Source organism: Nansenia antarctica, assembly GCF_963989245.1.
Source record: "Nansenia antarctica genome assembly, chromosome: 1".
Lineage (NCBI taxonomy): Eukaryota > Metazoa > Chordata > Actinopteri > Argentiniformes > Microstomatidae > Nansenia > Nansenia antarctica.
Genome location: NC_137674.1, coordinates 77,105,890 through 77,127,585, shown reverse-complemented (window position 1 = coordinate 77,127,585; position 21,696 = coordinate 77,105,890). Strand labels below are relative to the sequence as shown.

Sequence of the window (21,696 nt, the reverse complement as noted above, 5' to 3'; positions counted from 1 at the left end):
TAGTAGTAGTAGTAGTAGTAGCGTAGTGATTGTAGTAGTAGTAGTAGTAGTAGTAGTAGTAGTAGTAGTAGTAGTAGTAGTAGTAGTAGTAGTAGTAGTAGTAGTAGTAGTAGTAGTAGTAGTAGTAGTAGTAGTAGTAGTAGTAGTAGTAGTAATATTATTGCAATGAGCTATATTATGATGATCTCATCAAGCCTATGGATTTACCCGATTAAATACGCCTGAATTGCCTATTCATTTCATTTTACTGTACCTTCTTTCTCATCAAGAAATATTGCAAATATTTTTGGGATTGTAAACCTTGTTCCCCTGGGAATTCCATTTGATTCTCTGGAACATTGTAACAGACCAATCAATAACATCATAGGCCTATATCATTTAGCCTGCCAGGTACAACGTCCAATGAAGTTACAAGAGTACAGCTCAAGTGTATTGCTTATGTGAAAAATACAACAACACTGAGGTTGTATGAAATATTAATATACACCTTCCTCCATGTTGGAAAATAAAGTATAAGGCCTATAGGCCTACAAATCGGCTACACTGTTGATGTTTTAATCGGGGCAAGATGTGTTTAGTTGAGATGAATACAGCATATAACGGTATTTTACATAATGCTTAGCCTATAATATAAGAAGACTGAAATGATGGAAGAAAGGAAGAGCCTCATGAATTGAAATTCTACTACGAGAGATCCCTTCCGCTCCATGTAGGTGTCAAACTTGGTCCAACTTCAGATACTAATTTGATGCAAGATATGGGTGGTGAGACAAACAGCATATGCCCGTTTAGGCCCAATGTGCAAGGCAGGCATAGGACATTTGATAGCCCTGTTTATATATGTAAACGTCATAATGTAAAGTAATGACTTTAATGATGTTGTTCGTGAGTGGAGATCAGTGGGTTCCTGTATAAAGTGTGCCGAAATTAGGGAAGTGTGTCAGACTTCAACTTAGGCTATACAGTCCGAATAGGTGGGTGGAAGATCGAAAATGGTGACACAGCAATAAGCCTGAATCTACTCTTGTTATTCAGTCAGTTCAATGAGATATAATATCAATAACAATAATACATAAGTAATATATCATCATAACAATAATAATAATTATTGTTATTATTATTATTATTATTATTATAGATCTAATCTATGATACATCACTCAAAAACAGCAGTGCTTCCTCTTTCTTATTTTCGTTAATTTATTTAGAAGATTTGCTAGGACACACCTCCCTGTTGAATTTGGCTTACAGGATGAATAATATCAATGAAAATCAGACAACAGAGGAGAGGGGAACGTTAGTGACAGCAGGAAGAGACAGTGGGACGTTTCATCATGATGCACATGTGGCCGCAGTTTGTAAACATACTTGTGCAGGTAAAATATTACTTACACAACTCTTTTTTTTTAACAATTAACACGACAAACAACGTTGTGTCTTAATGTGAAAACAGGCATTTAACAGTGACTTACACCATCCACATAAGGTCTACCAGTAGATACTCTATGTAGTGCTTTTCCAATGCATAGAATGTTTGCACTGCAAACCAAAGTACACAAAAGAAAATAGTTTTCATTGTGATTATTCTTTTTCCTCAGAATGTAGCCATGGTAGGCTATACCTCTGAATCATGCGAGTTAAAGTTTTGATATTGAAGTTTTCGTTGTGAAATAAGCCAATAGCAAAATACTTTATTTTAAAAACTCGGAGTCGACTTCTGAGATGTGAGAAAGTGATGTTTGTACACACATACACACACACACACACACACACACACATATATATATATATATATATATATATATATATATATATATATAAATAAAACCTTTTCGACAAAACCAATCTAAATCTAAATTACTGCCTAAACTTTAGTGCAAATTAAAAATAAATATGTGACAATAGACAGCCCATTCTGTCACAGTCAGAAGTGAATGGACTGACTTATGAATTATTCTCTCATGCAGGCCTCTGCAATATTGGGTTTCTGAAGTTCTCAGATTCTCTTGACAAGAGTTCACAGCAGCCCCCAAATGTAATCACAAATACATAAACAAATAAATGCGTACATAAATAATTGAATATCAGCATATAAATAAATCAAACCAAAGATAGTTCAACGATGAGGTAATTTGTAAATGGCTATATATTTCAAATCAATATCGAAAGAAAATAACTCGCTAGAATAAAGCAAATTACCTCTTTTCACAATGTTTAAAAGGCAATGTCGATATCTGTAGGATACTTCAACTGAGCGAAGTTCGTCTGGTTTATCTGGTATTTGCATACTTCACATTCACCAATAACGTGAAAATAAATCGGAAGAGATATGAAGCCTCATAAAATTGGGTATATCTAACGGTCATTGTCACACCACGTTTAAAACCGTTGGCGACATTAGAAGACCGAAAATACATAAAATGTCTTTATGTTCCTTGGTCCCCAAATTCAGTCTCGCAACACTTTTCCCCCCATCAGTGCTGAGCGGAGAATTTCAACCGCTTCTGTTTTTGTCTTTGGTTGCAAAACCATACTCGCACCACGTTCTTTTTGAGGTCCAACTTTTCAGCAATTGCTGCAATCTTCTCGGACGACGGTCGAGGTTGTACGGCGAAGTAAGCCTCCAACGACCTCTTTTCAGGCGCCGCTATGGAGGTCCTCTTGCGTTTCTTTTCTCCACCGTTAAAAATGTCTGGTTTGTTCATTTTCTCTCTCTGGGCGCCCTCGGCCTCCTCGAGCCACGCCTGGAGGATGGGTTTTAGCGCGATCATGTTATTGTGTGACAGAGTTAACGATTCAAATCGACAAATGGTACTTTGGCTTAACGAGCCTACGCCGGGAATTTTAAGATTCGCCAGCGCCCCACCAACGTCCGCCTGGGTCACCCCGAGCTTGATTCGGCGCTGTTTGAACCGCTCCGCGAAAGCCTCCAGTTCCCTGGGGTCAGTGTCCATATCATTAACATTAGGCAGTCCGTTGTTGTTGAGTCCAGGTCCGCCCTGACCGCCTCCATGGCAGCCAGGTAAAAGACCGTGGTGGGTGAGGGGGGAATTCATGTTCATAACAGCCTGGTGGGAGAGGTGGCTCAAGCCGTGCATGTGCGAGTGAGGGTGGGCCGAAGTGATGAGTCCGCCGCCGCCGCCTCCGCCACCTCCACCGCCCCCGGACCCGTCGTGGCCGCCGGACATCAGAGACAACGACGGCGAGATATGGTCCATGAGGTCGGGGGGTTCGAGGTTCTGGTGGTGATGGTGGTGATGATGGTGGTGATGGTGGGCCAGTGGCACGGTGGTGTTGGACGAGCATGGCACGCTGTTCAGATTGTGGTAGGTCGCGTCGGGCTTGAACGGGTGCGTCTTGCCCTGAGACACTGCCATGTCCACGGCTGCCAGAGCTTCGGCGCGTGCCAACAGAGTCTCATCCAGGCTTGCGAAGATGTTATTCTGCAACTGCAGTGAGGTAGAGAGACAGAGAGATACAGGGAGACAGGGATAGAGAATAGAATGAAAATGAGAGAAGAGAGAGAAAGAAAAAAAAAAAAACAGATGAATACAGGGATAAGGCAGCTGGGGACCTCTGACAACACACAGCACAGAAAGAATATTCCTTTTCGAGGCTCCAAGTCATAAAAAAATATACAAAAAATGGTGAAGTCGGAGCTTTGTGTGAGCATGCTTTCAAAAACATCAAAAGACGTTCGGGTGATTGCCGTGCAATACACGAAAAAAACATTAAGCGCGCGCGGCTCGGCAGAATGTGCCTCGGAGCGCTCCTTATTATTGCGCTCGCTCCATGCAGTAGAACATGCAGCCGGGGCATAGATAGAAAGGGAGGCAAAGATAAGTTTGGTTTCATTTACCTGTGGAGTTTGCAGACAGGCTCTTCTTATGGCTTCTGAGCTGGAATGCAGGGTTGTGTACTTGTGCTCAGGTATGTTCGGATGCATGGCGAAGTGCGGCTGCTTGCTGTTCATGGACATCATCTTTACGAGCTTCTTGAATTGCTTAAAGTGCACAAGAAAGGGGGTAAAATACAAGAGGTGGAAAAAAAATAGCAATAGACAGTATGATCCTTGGTTGTCCGATAATGATGCAATAGTTCGCTGTGTAGAGTACAGCCTTGAGCCCGAAGATCACACGGAGATGCCTGCAGTCTCTCAGACGCACTTATCTGTCTACTGTTTCCCACTGCTGGGGATGAGAAGGGCTCTTACACCTGAGCGCCTCAGATCTCGTCAAGCGAGCTCGGCTTCTCTCGCGAGACATTGAACTGTGTGTAGCCCTGTAAGATAATAAGCCGCTCCAAGCGCAGTTAACTGGAGACGCGTGCGTGCTTTTTTCCAGGGCTTATCCACGAGCCAGCCACGAGCCCGCCAGGCAGGGGGTACCGACACCTGTAGATCACGCCTGCGTGTTTTATTTGGAATCCGTTTATTTATGTATGATATATCCAATGCAGTTGTTCGTAGTTATGCTATTTGATGAACCATATTGCCTGTTTGGATTTGTCTTTGTCTCATAAAGCTGCAATAGGCTATAATACACAATTCCTATCTGAACTATTTAGATAAAGCTGTTTGACAATTAGGCAACATAAATTGTTCTCCAACTCATAAAAAAAAAAAAAAAAAGATTAAGGCTAATTATCAAATTAGCCTATTGCTGTGATATAGGCCAACAATCAAACATTCGATGAAAAACACAGAAACAATGAAGCATGGATATTAAAATGTAGTGGTCGATGTAATGTAGGGCTATAGGCTCGGAGACGACTGACTTGAGGGGTTGAAGCCATGTGTAATTACAATTATGTTGGAGAGGAGGCTATGACATCTAGTAATTTAGGCAAATTCAATGCCATTCAATATTGCACAATACCTTTAAATCAATATGGAGACAAACAATGTATGGAAATGACAGGACTAAGGTGAGCACATCCAGAGAACTGCACCTAGAGAAAAAAGATCAAATATCATGGAAGAGTCATGACTGGCTTGGTTTACAGCCACAAATAGGCCTTACTATTCACAACAAAATGTGCACACTCAGCTTGCGGTTAGTATTGGATGAAGTTGCACCTATAGACGCTGGTCTTCTTGAGCCAGTTCTGAGTTTTCACTACTAATGCTAAATGGTATGAATTTGGGGGGGAAGACAAGCTGATCTATGCCCATGGGTAACTTCCCGCCGGAGCGCATTTGGACATCATCAATGTCCAATTAACATTTTGGTGACGCGCTCAGGAGGAGTTAGGACAATTGAATCCAAATAACGACCACATGAGAATACGTTTTTTTTCCTCCCAAGATCAGAGAGCTCATTTGGCACACTGTCTCGTATGTGTTCTCCCAGCTTCTCATCTTAACCCCTAGAAGTAATGAGTACCCCTCTTTCTATCATTAAACCCCATCATCGGCAGCCAGATGAGCGCTAAACAAATTGGTTTAATATCCAGCGTAACCGTGTCTTTACCAAATTAATTAATCCCAATGAATTAACACTTCATTTGTTGAAACGCGCAACCTTTACCCAATTAAATTTTCATGCAGTGATTAGAGGTATGTGAAATATACACGATATCGTTAAAATATGCATAATAAATAAGGAATGTCGTCTCGTGCAACACTAGAATTGCCAGGCAGCCGTGCGTGCGTGGGAGGTCTGCGTTCTGAGTGTGATACAATGGTGTTTTATGAATGGAATATAGATTTACTGTTAATAGCCGTATGAAATTAACGTTTATATAATCAAACGCTTTAGGGTGCAGATGACATGCAACTAACTGATCGTTGCATCACAGGAACATAGAGCCCCTTAAGACCACCATTTGGATTATGTTTGAATATGAAAAAAGGAGGTAGGCCCACAGCTATCCAGTTCTGGATGATGCATAAGAGTTTTACAGCATGTAGCAGCGTGATTGATTGATACTAACGATTGATACATGGATCATAAAATACATTTTGATATTACTGCCTCGTATATGTCTCTGATTGTTTAATTCTATGATATAGCCAATATTCTATCCAAGACCATTTCTAGTCATTATATGATAATTTTGAGTCATTAATCAAAAACCCTTTCATATATCCCTTCATAATGCTTAGGTTGCTGGTTTTATATCCGAGATTGATTATTATAACTATTCATTGAAAAATATGTAAAGTAAATTCCTATGTAGATGGTACTAGCTTAATAATAGCATCAAATAATATGGACTGTGAGAAGCTTTGTCACCCAAAGAGGAAGGATAATCATTCACAAATATTGTATATTCACAATGCGGAAAATACCACAAAGTTTCCCTGCACACTCAGAATGGTTATTTATGTTGAGAAAAAAACATCACACCCTGCTTATACTGAAAAGTGTAGTTTTCGTACGTTTATTTTCAGGACAATTTCTGTATTACAAAGCAGTGCTATAATCCAGACCGTATTAACTATCTTTTTAATTGAGACGGCATTAAGCAATATGACACTTCATTGAATGAACAATTTCAGTTCATACGATATCAGCCATGAGCTGTATCGTGTAGTCATAACGATAGATAAGACACATGGTTACTGTGACAAACTAACAGAGAAGCAAAACAACTACTGGTACACTTGCATCTACAAGACAATATGACTATCGAAAAAATGCTGAAGCTGCCATAGCAATTCAATTTAGCTGCCCTTACGGTCCTCACCATAATATGCTATAATTATGTGACTGAACATAAGAAAGACACAATTGATGAGGGGTCTTGAAGCGTTCATTACTGATTGAGACAACTGACAATCAAAGACAGACACATTCATATCATTACATCATATCATTACAGTGCATGTCAGACAGAAATGTGCCAGGTAGAAAAATGTATAGACGTCTATTTTATAGCTGCTTAAGGGGTTGCGACGGCTCTATACAGGACATTTCGGAAATCCTTCACCTCACTGAACACAACCCGTTATGAAGTTGATTAGGCTTCGGTCGACCCTACATGCATCAGGTGGTGAGAGGGGAGGACGGGGGCTCATTGTAATGAATGGCACGAGGGAATGCTATCAAAACTCATTCCATCCCATGCATTACAATGAGCGTGTCCTCCCTTTTCTCCCTCCACTAGCCTCCCCCTCGTGAGACGTTGATCCGTTACATGTACTTAGTCACTTTAGAGGGGCTGGTGATGTTGAAAGAACTGTGACACTTCCTCTTGTTTGGCTGGCTAGGAGTGACTATTGGTTTCTCTCTCGTTGTGCTCGTAGGTTTGCCCGAGACACCGGAAGATGAGGACGGCCCTGGTCCTTGTCCTGCTCCTTCTTCTCCTTCTTCTCCTTCATAGTGACACTGCTCGCTAGCCGGGGAGGGTGCGGGGGGGCTGCCCGAGGGCGTCGCCACATTCTCCCCCAGATGGCCAAACAGCAGGTCAAACGACAGTTCGTCAGTCTGAGAAGAGGGCTCCTCCTCCGGTCTACTCCCTGTACTGTCAGGCCTCTGAGGGGCTTGGCCATCACCTGATGAGGACTCGCATCCTCTCCTTCTGGATGTGGTGGCTGGGGGCTCCGGGTCGTCCGGCGGGGGTCCCGTCACACACCACGCCACGCCGTTGCTCTCCTGGTCAAACAAAGTGCTCAGGTGACGACCCTCCTTCACAGAGTCGTCGTCGTCACCACATCCGCCACCTCCGCCACCCTCCAGGCCGCTGGGGTCAGCACCGTCCAGGAGGTCGCGGCACACCTCCAGCTCCGGCACCAAGGTGACGTCAGGGTCCCCCCTGGGCGGCAGGGAGGTCAAGGAGAGCAGGGACCCCCGGCTACTGGAGCTCTCCCCCTCCAACATCATGGAGTCCAGCTCGGAGATCTTATCCAGGTACGCGGCGTCCATGGACGCCTCGCTGGACAGCCGGAAGCCTCCGGAGTCTGGGTCTGTCTCGTCGTCGAGAAGGTCATGTGATGCGGTGTTGGCGCCGGCCACGTTTGCGTTCCTCTGACCGTGGGTCGGGTTGAGCTGCTCTCCTGTGGGAGTGGGAGTGAGACTGGGACTGGGACCGATCAGGTCGGGGGACTTGGGACTCTGCCAGCCTCCCCAGATCACAGGCTTAGTAGTGGACCCCACCTTTGGTACACTGCTCGGTGATGACGTACCGCTGCGAAGGTTAGAGAGACTGGAGAGTTTGGTTTCTGTGGCAGAGGTGCAGCTGCTCCCACTGCAGCCTTCGAAGCTCAGCCTCCTGAGGTAGGTGGGAGGTTTGTAGGTGACCCTCTTACCGTCACGCACGCCAGGGCTTTTCAAACTCAGCGATCGGAAGGCAGAGGAGGGAGTGGAGGGTAGGGGAGACTCCAAGGAGGTACTGTCCATGTCCGGGTCGCCAAACCCTCTCTGCTCCGGGAACTTGTCCGAGATAGGAACTCCTGTGGAGGTTGTCAGGAGGCAACTCTGGTTGCCAGGAAGTGTCTGGGCTTCTCCCTCACGCTCGGTGAAGACGGAGGCCGTCTCCATGTCACTTAGACTCCTCCTCATCGTGGCGATCCGCTGGCTCCCAACCTGACAGCTCGCTCCAACCTCTCCGTCCTCAGGGATGGTGATCTCTGGAAAGGCATCGGTGCGAGGATGGATGGCTTCTCTCTGGTCCGACGGCCTCCTCTCACTCTCAGAGACCTTGACCTCAAGGTCTTCGATGTACTGGTCGCTGCGCTCCAGAGCCCGTTTGAGGTGGACCACGTCTCGTTCGTACTGCTGGATCTTTGACTCCAGGGCTGCCACGGTGTATCGGCCAAATCTGGAGAAAAGATTCAGAACAATATCAATATTCTGAAAACAATAAAAATGCAAAGTACAAAAATGAGGGGAAATAGATAGAAATAGATAGATAAATAGATAGACAAATTCCAGAGCCATCATGTGTACATTCCAATGTGTTGTAGAATATTCAAAGGTACTGTGATGTGTGCTAAAACATTAGAACTACCCCAATAAACATAACCACACTATTTCTAAGGCAAAGCAAATAAATACGAAATGAAAGACTGTTTTAACACAGCATATTTCAGTCCCTGTAGCACTTTTCGAAAAGTGAAATGACTGTGGCAAACCGATCACAATTCACAGAAAGACAGATCATAAAGAGTGAGGTTAGGGAGGTTTGTATCCATAAATTATTAATTTAACCAACGTTTTTTTCTATGGGATTCATCCATTGAAAGACAACGGAGATGACAAAATGTATGTGTATGTGTCAATTTGTCTGATATGTTATGATCCATTTAGTCAGTTAGAAATGAGGAAGCAGTTGTATAGCAAGCAGTGTAGAGGCAGTGTATAGGTTTTTGCTTGTCTTCTAACGGACTATTGCCACTGCTGATACATACTTCTGAGGAGATCTGCTGGCCACTTCTGCTTTCAATCTCATGCTCTCCTGAACCAGGTTGATATTCTGAGACCGCAACACCTTGTTAGCCTGGGGTGGTGGGGGGGGGGGGGGGGCAGAAAGAGGTGGTTGTAGAACTTATATGATATTCTGTAGTCCAGATACTACTCAATATAATGTGTTAAATAGCCTGGGAACATTTAATACTTTGTTACTCACTAAGAATGGTTAGAGAGACTGAACTTTCCTGTAACACATTGAATATACAGTACCAAAAGATAGGATAATATTGCTCAAATGAATGTGTTTTATAAAGGGCATAAAGAATGTGTTGATTAATTCGTTTGTTGATTAATCTGATGTGGAAATGTAGGTGGTCAGAGATTTTCGAAACATTTCTCGACAAGAAACCCAAGGTGTCAAAACAATGAGTGGGGGAGTAATAGGGCACATCAACAATTAAACGATGGCGTCCATATCAGAGGTATGAATAAAACTAGGGATGTACGATATGCATTTTTTCCAACCGATACCGATAACCGATATGAGAACCGATAGAACAGATATAATATATAACAAGCATAACCAAAGAATCGCTATTATGACGATGTACTGTGCCTATGCTGTTCCTCAGTCCAGCGCGCTTCATCATCCCCCTTCTAGAACTGCCATCTCCCCTTTCCATCCCTTATGTCATTTTATCAATTAACATTGTATTACTGTTATTTCAACATTTAAGCCTCTTTCACACATAGTTCCCTGTAACTTCAATGGAATCCCAAGCTGTGCCGTCCAGCCATTTTCGCCGTTCACTCATGAGTCAAATGCCGGTAGATTCGCGTCTTGTTCCCTTTAACACATGTCGGCGTTTCCCTGGTTGCGAGATCTAAACTACTAGAACTGAAAGCGGCAGGTAACAGGCACGTAACATCCATAAGCTGTATATATAAATATATATATTTGACTACCAGCAAGACACCGGAGCACTCTTATCTATAACAAACGTGGAGAATGTATGAGCTCCGTGTCAGTCAGCCTTTCCGTAGAAATACATCGCTCCGTTATATATCTAACGTTACATGTTTTAAGGCTGATCTGTGCATGATAGTGCTGCATTATGTTGATCTATTTATATCGATCTATTCTTGCCAATTCCTTATTACCAGTGGAAAGGGGGAAGGCTAAAACACTTTGAATGGAATAGATAGGACTTTCTGTTCAATGGAGGAAGCATGATACTCGCGCAGAGTTCATCTCGCTTTCACCCCCGTTGATGTATTAAACAATCTAAGCAATCTAATCAGAGCAGTTGTTATTATGTAATATTATTGATGGATGTGCCATTTTTGATGGAGAGCAGTGAGCGGATGACTGGATGTGAGCATGTATTTGACTAATGCCAATAGATTCGCGTTGCAGGCGCAGCATCTTGAGCGCGACAACCGGAACCGGAAATATTTCCGGCTTCATATTATCGGCTCTATATCGGCTAAAATGTAATAAAACCGATAAATATTTAATAAATAATAAATATCGGCGCCGATAATATCGTGCATCCCTAAATAAAACGTTTATACCATGGAGCCAACCGTTTGCAGCACAATATCCAATTCAACACTGATCATCAAGAGTTTGTACTAGGGGTGAGCATCAATTATCGACGATCGATAATTGATTGATAAGGATCTTGGTCGATCACAAAATATTTTGCTCGATAATCATTAATAAATTGAGTGGAAATTTGTTTGTCCACGTTATGTGTGAGAAATTAACTTTGCATTTGCCTTCGCATTGAATTTCGCAACGCAGTACGGCATGATGCAACAAGTTCCCGTACGTTAGCCAGCAGAGCAAGCATCCCCGCAACCTCGGTGCCCTCGGAGCGAGTGTTTTTTCTGCGGCTGGCCTGACTGTCACCAGATTGCGTTCGTCTCTCACCCCTGAACATGTTAACATGATCATCTTTCTGAACAAGAACCAGTAGGCCTGCCGCCTACAGTCTCTCGCTGTATTTTAAGTTTAAGTTAAGCTGGACGCTCTTAAGGACACTAACGTTTTCAGTCATCCTCCTATTTGTGAGTAACTGTTTTTTTACTGCTCCAATGGTGAGTTACTTATTTTACTATATTTTTATTTCTAACGTAAAATGTGTTTTTAAGTTAAACAATTTAGGCTACTCACTGCCTTGTTTAAGAGGATTGTTATCTGACTGTAGTGTCTAGTTTGAATGTGAATGAATGAATGTGTGCAATAGCAACTCAGCATGTGGGCAGCCTACTGGGCTAACGTTATGGCTCGCAGATATTTTTTTCTTTCGAAATGCTTTGTGAAATGGAATGCCTGGAAGGAATACAAGAAACATTATTTCTGCCCTAGGCGTTGTTTTAATGAAAAAAAAGCTTATCAATTAATCGATAATTGATTGTTAATTCTTGTGATTATCGAAAAAGAAATGTTGATCGTTTGCCCAGCCCTAGTTTGTACCTCTTTAAGCTTCTCCATATCCTGTTTTACTATGGTGTAACGATCTGTGACAGCTCTCAGCTTATTGGACCATTCCTCCAGTATGCTGGGGTCAATGCTCCTGTCCTCTCTTTGGGCTGCAGAGATAGTGCAGGGATCCAAGGAAATCTTGAGCTGTGACTCCAGGCTTTGGTTCTTGTTTTTAAGGTCTTCATTGTCTCTGAGAAGCCCTTCAATCTCATCCTGAAAAATTCGAGATTTAGTCAATATTAAAACACAAACCTGGGTCACAGTACAGGCCAAACGTTTGGACACACCTTCTCATTCAATGTGTTTCCTTTATTTTCATGACTATTTACATTGTAGATTCTCACTGAAGGCATCAAAACTATGAATGAACACATGTGGAATGATGTACTTAACAAAAAAGTGTGAAATAACTCTAAATATGTCTTATATTTTAGATTCCTCAAAGTAGCCACCCTTTGCTTTTTTGTTGTTAATAAAATAAAATAAAATTGTTGTTAATAAAATATATAATAATATTAAATATATATATATATAATAACATATTATTATTAACACATATTATATTTAATATTATTATTATATATTTTATTAACAACAAAAAAGCAAAGGGTGGCTACTTTGAGGAATCTAAAATATAAGACATATTTAGAGTTATTTCACACTTTATTGTTAAATACATAATTCCTATGTGTTCATTCATAGTTTTGATGCCTTCAGTGAGAATCTACAATGTACCAAATAGTCATGAAAATAAAGGAAACGCATTGAATGAGAAGGTGTGTCCAAACTTTTTGCCTGTACTGTACATATGACATGAGAGTGTGCTTCATTCACAGAGTATGCACTATTGAGATTAGGCTAGTCCATTGGTTCAAATTACCCGGCAAACAAGACCAAATGCAATTAAAGAATTAGTAAGTGTGTGACATGTAGGCAGGATTTGAGTCAGGTCTGATGTGATGAGAATTATTGGGAAGACCACAGGGCTTACAGATACATACAGTATATCTCAAAAGTGAGTACACCCTTTAGATTTTTGCAAATATTCTGTTATATCCTTTCAGGGGATAACATTATCCTACTGAAACTTTGATATAACTTAAAGTAGTCAGTGTGCTGCTTGAATAACAGTATAGATTTATTGTCCTTTGAAAATTACTCAGTACACAGCTGTTAATGTCTAAACAGCTGGCAACAAAAGTGAGTACACCCCATAGTGAACATGTCCTAATTGTGCCCAATGATGTTGTTTTCCCGCCCTGGTGTCATGTGACTCGTTAGTGTTACAAGGATTCAGGTGTAAATGATAAGCAGGGCTGTTAAATTTGGTGTTTTGGGCACAATTCTCTCTGAATGCTGGACAACATGGCACCTCATGGCAAGGAACTCTCTGAGCGGCTGAAAAAAAGGATTATTGCGCTTCACAAAGATGGCCTTGGCTATAAGAAGATTGCCAACACCCTGAAAATGAGTTGCAGCACAGTGGCTAAGATCATACAGCGGTTTTCCAGGACAGGTTCCACTCGGAACAGGCCTCGCCAGGGTCGACCAAAGAAGTTGAGTCCACGTGCTCAGCGTCATATCCAGAGGTTGGTTTCCAAAAATAGACGTGCGAGTGCTTCCAGCATTGCTGCAGAGGTTGCAGAAGTGGGATGTCAGCCTGTCAGTGCCCAGACCATACGCCGCACACTGCATCAAATCGGTTTGTATGGCCGTCGCCCCAGACAGAAGCCTCTTCTGAAACCGATGCATAAGAAAGCCCGCAAACAGTTTGCTGAAGACAATGAATCCAAGAACATGAGTTACTGGAACCATGTCCTGTGGTCTGATGAGACCAAAATAAACCTGTTTGGGTCAGATGGTGTCCGGCGTGTGTGGCGGCACCCTGGTGAGGAGTACCAAGACAAATGTGTTTTGCCTACAGTCAAGCATGGTGGTGGCAGCATCATGGTCTGGGGCTGCATGAGTGCTGCCGGCACTGGGGAGCTGCATTTCATTGAGGGACACATGAATTCCAATATATACTGTGACATCCTGCAGCAGAGCATGATCCCCTCTCTTCGGAAACTGGGCCGTAGGCCAGTTTTCCAACATGATAATGACCCTAAACACACCTCCAAGATGACAACGGCCTTGCTGAAGAAGCTGAAGGTTAAGGTGATGGACTGGCCAAGTATGTCTCCAGACCTAAACCCAATTGAGCACATGTGGGGCATCCTCAAGAGGAAGGTGGAGGAGTGCAAGGTGTCCAATGGGGCTTTTCCACTAGAGGGCTGACCCGGGTCAGCCCGGGCTGGCCTGCTTCTTTGGCGCTTTTCCATTTGTCGGCCTGGGTCGGGTCGGGTCGGGTCGGGTCGCTTCTTTAGCTACCCATCGAGGGCAGGAACCTTTTTTGAGACCCGGAACCTTTTTGCCAGGCTGCGTGTGACGTATGACGCTGCACACCGTTGATTGGTCAATGGAAATCGTCATCCCATGTTCATAGATTTCATCACTAACCGCCATCTTGAAATACCACATTCGCTCTAGGAAAATGTCACTACAGTTTCTGTAATAGCTTATTAATAAAGATTCGAAAAATTATGCTGACCATCGTATTATCTTAGTTTAATGTCATTTCAATGCATCATAGAACTTTTATTTACAACAAGCATAACACAAAAATCACTATTATGCACCGTCTTTGCCCGTGAATAACACCGGCTATGAAGGTGGTACAAACACAATACTCCTTTGCTAACTTCACCATCGGTATACGGTCATTTTGAGCCCTGAACCACCGCGCTGACACCCCGAGAAGTTATGCTTTTAACCGTAAACTCAATGAACCGGGAGTTCACCCGCTGCTGCAAGCGTATCTATAACGAACGCTGAGATTGAATGAGCCCCGCGTCAGTCAGCCTTTCCGTAGAAATACGTCGCTCCATTATATATCTAACGTTACATGTTTTAAGGCTGATCTGTGCATGATAGTGCTGCATTATGTTGATCTATTTATATCGATCTATTCTTGCCAATTCCTTATTACCAGTGGAAAGGGGGAAGACTAAAACACTTTGAATGGGATAGATAGGACTTTCCGTTCAATGAAGCATGATACTCGCAAGTTCATCTCGCTTTTCCCCCCGTTGATGTATTAAACAATCTAAGCAATCTAATCAGAGCAGTTGTTATTGTGTAATATTATTGATGGATGTGCCATTTTTGATGGACAGCAGTGAGCGGATGACTTGATGTGAGCATGTATTTGACTAATGCCGATAGTCTTGCTCCGAAACCGGAGCTGTCTACAGCGGATTCAAACTACTCAACGTGTCAGGAGAAATAAAAATAGAATTGTGTCGGCATTTCCCTGGTTGCGAGATCTAAACTAGTCTACTAGAACTGAAAGCGGCAAGTTACAGGCACTTAACATTACATGGTGTAAGGCTGATCTGTGCACGATAGTGGTGCATTTTGACAATATTCTTATCGCATTTCCCCCTGCTGATCTGTATGAATGGTCTTTATTTGTCATTGATATAGTACAGGTACCAAACAACGAAATTTGGGAGGGGGGGGCTCCCCTGGTGCTAGGAAAGAAAAAAAAAGAAAGAAAAAGAAAGAAAAAACTGAAAAAAAACAAGAAGGGAAAGGAGCTGGTTTACATAAATAAAGGCTATGTACACTATCCACTATACTATACTGTACAAATAAAACACTGTGCTGTACTCTATGCTATGCTATACCTATTCTAACCTATTGCTGTACTCTATGCTATGCTATACCTATTCTAACATTTCCTATTCTCTGCAACCTTATGTACCCTAGGGTTGTCATATTTAGGGTTGGGTACCGAAAATCGGTACCGGTAGGTACCGGTTACTTTACATTCGGTATGTACCCGTACCGAATCGCAAAGGAGATTTCGGTACCTCATTTCGGTACTTTTCTATCTCGCCCCCTGGTGTCCGGTGTCAACTGGTGACTCGTGACGTCACATCGCCTAAATTTCCACTCAGTGAAAGCAGCGAGTACGGAAGGATAACGAGAAGGTTGCTAATAGCAACTTCCGCTAGCGGGTTGGCATAACGCGACGCTCGACTTATGGGTGCGTTCCGTAAACTCGTTCTGGAATTCTGATCACCACTCGTGGAATGCCTTCTGTCCAATCAAATGACTTGCTCCCCTTATGACGTCGGGCCCAGTGTGCGCTGCGACGCTCTCAGAGCGAGTTTACGAACGCAAGCCTTTGATTGGACAGTGCACTCCAGGATTCGACGCGTCTGTTGATGACGTAGTGCGGATGTGTGGCTGCGTCTCTGCGAGGTGGACAACATGATCGGGGATCTCCTGATATTCGGGTACTGTGTCAGATCATGTATATATATTCTTATCCTACTACTGTGTCTGAAAAATCAATGGTCATGTCGTCATGGACCAGAGAGGGGGAGGGGAGTAGTAGTAGCTGAGCGGCAACAGAGTTTGGATTTTGACGAGGTGGAGGGCTCCAGTTCATCAGAGTTATATTTCCTCTTGGTCTTCTTGGTTCTGGGGGTGAGGGGAACAATGGATGAGGATCGGAGGGTACGGGTAGGGCGGTGGGGGAGAAGGAGGTCAGTCAGGTAAGGGGGGGCCAGGCTATGGAGGGCTTTGTATGTGAGGATGAGGACTTTGAAGTGTATACGTTCTTTAATGGGGAGCCAGTGGAGAGAGTGGAGGACAGGAGTGATGTGGTCACGGGAGCGGGTGTTTGAGAGGAGGCGTGCAGCAGAGTTTTGGACCATCTGGAGTCTATGGAGGGAGCGGGGGGTGATGCCGGTGAGTAGGGAGTTGCAGTAGTCGAGGCGGGAGGAGATGAAGGCGTGGATGAGGGATTCAGCAGCGGGGGGGGAGAGGCAGTGTCTGATTTTGTCTGATTTTGTGATGTTTCGGAGGTGGAAGTAGGATGTCTTGACAATGGAACTGACGTGGGGATCGAATGAGAGGGTGGGGTCCAGAATGAAGCCGAGGTTGCGAGCCAGGGGGGAGGGGGTGATGGTAGTGTCGTCAATGGTGAGTGTGATGGGTCCGGTTTTATTGAGGGTGGATTTGGTGCCGATGAGGATGACTTCGGTCTTTTCACTGTTCAGTTTGAGGAAGTTGTGTGTGAGCCAGGTTTTTATTGCGGAGATGCAGGTTTCGATGTGAGTGAGGGGTGGGTTCTGGGTGGAGTTTGTGGTGATGTAAATCTGTGTGTCATCGGCGTAGCAGTGGAAGTCCAGGTTGAATTGGCGGATGATGTGACCGAGGGGGAGTGTGTAGCAGAGGAAGAGCAGGGGGCCGAGGACTGAGCCTTGTGGGACCCCCTGTGTGACAGAGGAGGAGGAGGAGGTGTGACCGGAGAGGGAGATGAACTGGTGTCTGTTGGTGAGGTAGGAGGTGAGCCAGTCCAGGGCGGTGCCCTCAACACCCAGTTGGCGCAGCCTTTGAAGGAGGATGGAGTGGGACACTGTGTCGAAGGCTGCGCTCAGGTCTAGTAGAACTAGGATGTTGAGGGCACCTGAGTCTGCAGAGGTGAGGAGATCGTTGATTACTTTGACCAGGGCTGTTTCAGTGCTGTGATGTGGGCGGAAGCCAGATTGAAGGGGTTCATACAGTTTGTTGGATTGGAGGTGGGAGTGAAGTTGGGCAGCGACAACGCGCTCTAGGGTTTTGGAAAGGAATGGTAGGTTGGAGATGGGGCGGTAGTTGGAGAGATTGGCTGGGTCAAGAGTGGGCTTTTTGAGAATGGGGGTGACAGCGGCAAGTTTGTAGCTTGAGGGAACGTGGCCTTGGGATAGTGACTGATTGAAGAGGGCAGTGAGGTGGGGGATGAGGGCAGGGAGGCAGGCCTTGGTCAGGGTGGTAGGGAGGGGGTCGAGGGAGCAGGTGGTTGTTTTGGAGGCGGTGATGATAGTAGTGATGAGGGAGGAGTCAACAGGGGAGAAAGTAGTGAGAGGAGTAGGGGGAGGGTAGTCAGGAGGGGGGAAGATGACAACAACATATATATATATGTCATTTTTGAAAATCTAAAGTACCGAATTAAGTACCGTTTTGGTACCGGTACCGTTTTTAAAGTATCGGTTAGGTACCGGTACCGGATAAAACCCAAACGGTACCCAACCCTAGTCATATTGCACATAGTGTTATTGCACATTCATTTAAAGTGTCGCAGTTTGCAGGCTTGAAATGTACACATTTGTGCCTCAGCACTACACCTGATTTTCAATCCAGCAGCTGCCATCAATCCGTCCAGACTGTCCAGGGCCCAGAACCTAGGTCTTTGCTGTGTTCAGGGCCTGGAAGGCCCTGGGGTAGAAGCTGAGCTTCAGTCTGTTTGTCCTTGCGAACATGGTCCTGTACCGCCTGTTCGAGGGCAGCCGAGCAAAGTGTTCGTATAGCGGGGGGAATCTTATGACACTGTTATGACGCGTAACTCCGCCTACTATCTCCTGCTCCTCCTACTCGTTCCTGGTCTCTTGTGTATAGTGGAAAAGCCCCAATATCCAGAACTGTTCAAAAGCGTGCCGAAGCCAACTGAGCCGAGCCGAGCCGGGCCGTATAGTGGAAAAGCGCCACAACATCCGTGGGCTCCGTGATGTCGTCATGGAGGAGTGGAAGAAGATTCCAGAAGCAACCTGTGCAGCTCTGGTGAATTCCATGCCCAGGAGGGTTAAAGCAGTGCTAGATAACAATGGTGGTCACACAAAATATTGACACTTTGGGCACAATTTAGACATGTTCACTATGGGGTGTACCGTACTCACTTTTGTTGCCAGCTGTTTAGACATTAACAGCTGTGTACTGAGTAATTTTCAATGGACAATAAATCTATACTGTTATTCAAGCAGCACACTGACTACTTTAAGTTATATCAAAGTTTCATTAAGATAGTGTTATCCCCTGAAAGGATATGACAGAATATTTGCAAAAATCTAAAGGGTGTACTCACTTTAGAGATATACTGTATGAGTCACTCAAACAGCATACAAAAGAGGCACAGCATATTGACCTCATATTCCCTCAGTAGCAGCTCTCCTCTGGTCTTTCTTAGACGCTTCTTCACAGAATGACTTTCAGTAGACTCACTCTCATTTGTACCTCCTACAACAAGAGGAAACAAGTCAAAACAAAGACAATGACCCTCCACTTTGTCTTTGAATCACCAGCTGTAGTTGCTTTGTATTGCTTGTTTATGTAAGGACTTTAGGCTGTTAGGTAGGGCTATTATCAACCTACCTAGAATTTCTCGACAAGGGTTCTCCGGTGTGATGGGGACTCTGCATGTAGGGCACTGGGTTGCTTTCTTCAACCAGATCTCAATGCAGGCTGAACAGAACACGTGGTTGTTGGCACAGATGACAGGTTGGCGAACCTAGTGGCGGCAAAAATATTTATAGACAACATGAGCTATTTGGCTTTCTAAGTACCCACGGCTAGCAAAACAAATGCTGATATAACATCACAGAGAACATCTAAACAGTTAACAGGCTGGCTCGCTAGTGAACATACACCAAAGAGGATACAGATACACACACGCACGCACGCACGCACGCGCACACACACACACACACACACACACACACACACACACACACACACACACACGCACACACAGCCACACACACACACAGCCACACACACACACACACACACACACACACACACACACACACACACACACACACACACACAGCCACAGCCACCAACGTCAACGACACAAACGAGATGATCTCAAGTCAAGTCATTATTACAATACACACGTTCGTTGTATTACCTTTCCAAGGCAGATCTGGCACGATATGGGTAAAGTTAGCGAAAGAGTCACGTTTTGGAAGTTGTGTGCCATTTTCGCACAACTGTCTCAAAGAGAAGCGTCTGCAGCTGCGTTCAACAACACCGCGCTGCGTTCGGGATCGCATTACTACGGAGAGCCGAGTGGTAGGAACAAGTCCCGTTACGCTTCGCGTTTCGGATAGGCAAAACACTTTACCTGGTAGCGTGTTCAGTGATTCTTATACAGAGGGTTTTGTTTGCGGCGTTTATTTATTTTGATGTGGGCATAAATGTCCCCAAAATATTAAGCTTTTCCTAACGTTTCCTTGATTTATTGACAAATAAAGATGTATTTTCCATTTCCACTTCATACATTTAGCCTAAAAGAAAAAAAAGAAAAGAAAAAAGATATGTGGGAGAGTGCCTACTAAATGTATGACAAAATCAGAGACATCATTAGATTTCCAAACACTGGACAGTGTAACACTGCTCTAATATGTAACCTACTAAATGTAATCCAGATGCACATACAGAAAATAGGCTTAAGATAAATTGCCACCACTCCAATTTGGTCAGATCAAATATCTAACTGAATGGTTAGCTCCTCAGTGTCATTACTCATATCTAGACCACCAGTCTCCATCTGTAGCCTCCTGCGGTACTAAAGAAACTAATGTGATTACAATTGAATGGATGCAAAACAAGCTTGTCCATTGATTCCAGCAAGGAGAACATGGTACTTGGAACATTAGCTGTTGTTGGATTTACAAGTTGTTTTGTTTCAACGTGCCATCAAATGGACTGTAGACAGACTGCATGTGCTAGCACCTACTGTACACCCACATACTATAGAGTAGTAGACTGTGATACTTACAAATAGGATTCACTCAGATTTCACTCACTTAGCATAAAAGACCAATAATGTTCCACTGTGAGAGAGGAGACAGAGAAAGAGAGAAGGAGAGAGCGAGAGGGAGAGGGGTGTTTTTAAGTGCTTGGGGAGGTAGTAGTGCTGTTGTTGGTTACATAATATCAATTTGCAAAAACAAGTAAACCTTGATGGGACCAGAGTCAATGGAATAGTGTCTCTCTCTCTCTCTCTCTCTCTCTCTCTCTCTCTCTCTCTCTCTCTCTCTCTCTCTCTCTCTCTCTCTCTCTCTCTCTCTCTCTCTTCTATGAGAACATGAACAAAGTAAACATCCATTCCAGACATGGCTCACTCTCCCTCATGGCTCATGCTCTCACCATGACGATAGTTTGTAATTGTTCATTGGTCATTAATTGGTGACAGTCAATTAATCACAGCTGGTAGGGGCGGCTATGTCTATTGATTTCATCGCAGGCCTTATTTTTCATCCCTAACTGACACAGATCACCAGGTCTGACTTCTGGGGGTAATGGACAGTGAAGAACCAGTGACCCCTGTGTTAGGGCTGGGCAAGGGAGGGCCGCCTCCCCCCTCTGCCAAATGACATCTTTACCATTTAGCTTGGAAAGGTTTAGACTGCCCTAAGAGCACGGCTCCGGAACGCTCCGGAACATGGCTCGCTCCGCTGCTCAGCTGACCTTTTCTGTTTAAGGCTTAATCACTGACAAATGCTTACATTAATTAGCCCACACCCCCTGCCTCGCCCCTGCGCCACTCCCTCTATCTCTCCTCCCTTCTCTCACACACACAGACCACGTCAGGTGCACTGTGTGTGTGTGTGTGTGTGTGTGTGTGTGTGTGTGTGTGTGTGTGTGTGTGCGTGTGTGTGTGTGTGTGTGTGTGTGTATGTGTGTGAGGAGATTACACACCACCGGGATGGTTTGGGCATGATGCCTCGACCACCTGCAGGTTCCATCTATTGATTAGTAACAACCCTGACAGGGAGAGGCACTCCATAGGGAGAGGAGAGAGCTCCATCAAGAAGAAAAACCAAAGCTTCATTGCTATGAGAAGAGAAAGAGAGAGAGTGAGGAAGAGAGGAGGAGGGGAGAGAGAGAGAGAGAGGGATAGAGATTTGTGGGTTCAAGTGGGAGGTTTAGAATGAAGGACAAGGCTCCAAGCTGAAGGGTAGGAAACAGAATGTGCTCC

General features: G+C 44.2%; 2 protein-coding genes across 2 annotated transcripts; both read right to left on the bottom strand.

Moving 5' to 3' along the window:
* Positions 1 to 2,473: 2,473 nt before the first annotated feature.
* Positions 2,474 to 3,981, bottom strand: pou4f1 (POU class 4 homeobox 1; the record flags this gene model as incomplete). Its single annotated transcript, XM_080541258.1, has 2 exons — positions 2,474 to 3,448; positions 3,859 to 3,981. The coding sequence occupies 2 exons, from the start codon at positions 3,979 to 3,981 to the stop codon at positions 2,474 to 2,476; spliced, it is 1,098 nt and encodes a 365-aa protein (XP_080397384.1).
* A 2,765-nt stretch (positions 3,982 to 6,746) lies between these two features.
* On the bottom strand, positions 6,747 to 19,756 carry obi1 (ORC ubiquitin ligase 1). Its single transcript, XM_080526271.1, has 6 exons — positions 19,621 to 19,756; positions 19,083 to 19,218; positions 18,856 to 18,947; positions 11,835 to 12,056; positions 9,352 to 9,440; positions 6,747 to 8,762 (listed from the first exon to the last, which is right to left on the bottom strand). Exons 1-6 carry the CDS (start codon positions 19,690 to 19,692, stop codon positions 7,136 to 7,138), a joined length of 2,238 nt encoding a protein of 745 aa, XP_080382397.1. The 5' UTR covers positions 19,693 to 19,756; the 3' UTR covers positions 6,747 to 7,135.
* Between the last annotated feature and the right edge of the window lie 1,940 nt (positions 19,757 to 21,696).

What these genes read in the sequence shown, in the direction of transcription:
- obi1 (XM_080526271.1), bottom strand. Translation starts at nt 19,692, where the DNA reads ATGGCACACAACTTCCAAAACGTGACTCTTTCGCTAACTTTACCCATA. An exon ending in GCCAGATCTGCCTTGGAAAG is followed by an intron (nt 19,219 to 19,620) that starts GTAATACAACGA and finishes TGCCGCCACTAG; the next exon opens with GTTCGCCAACCTGTCATCTG. An exon ending in CCCTTGTCGAGAAATTCTAG is followed by an intron (nt 18,948 to 19,082) that starts GTAGGTTGATAA and finishes CTCTTGTTGTAG; the next exon opens with GAGGTACAAATGAGAGTGAG.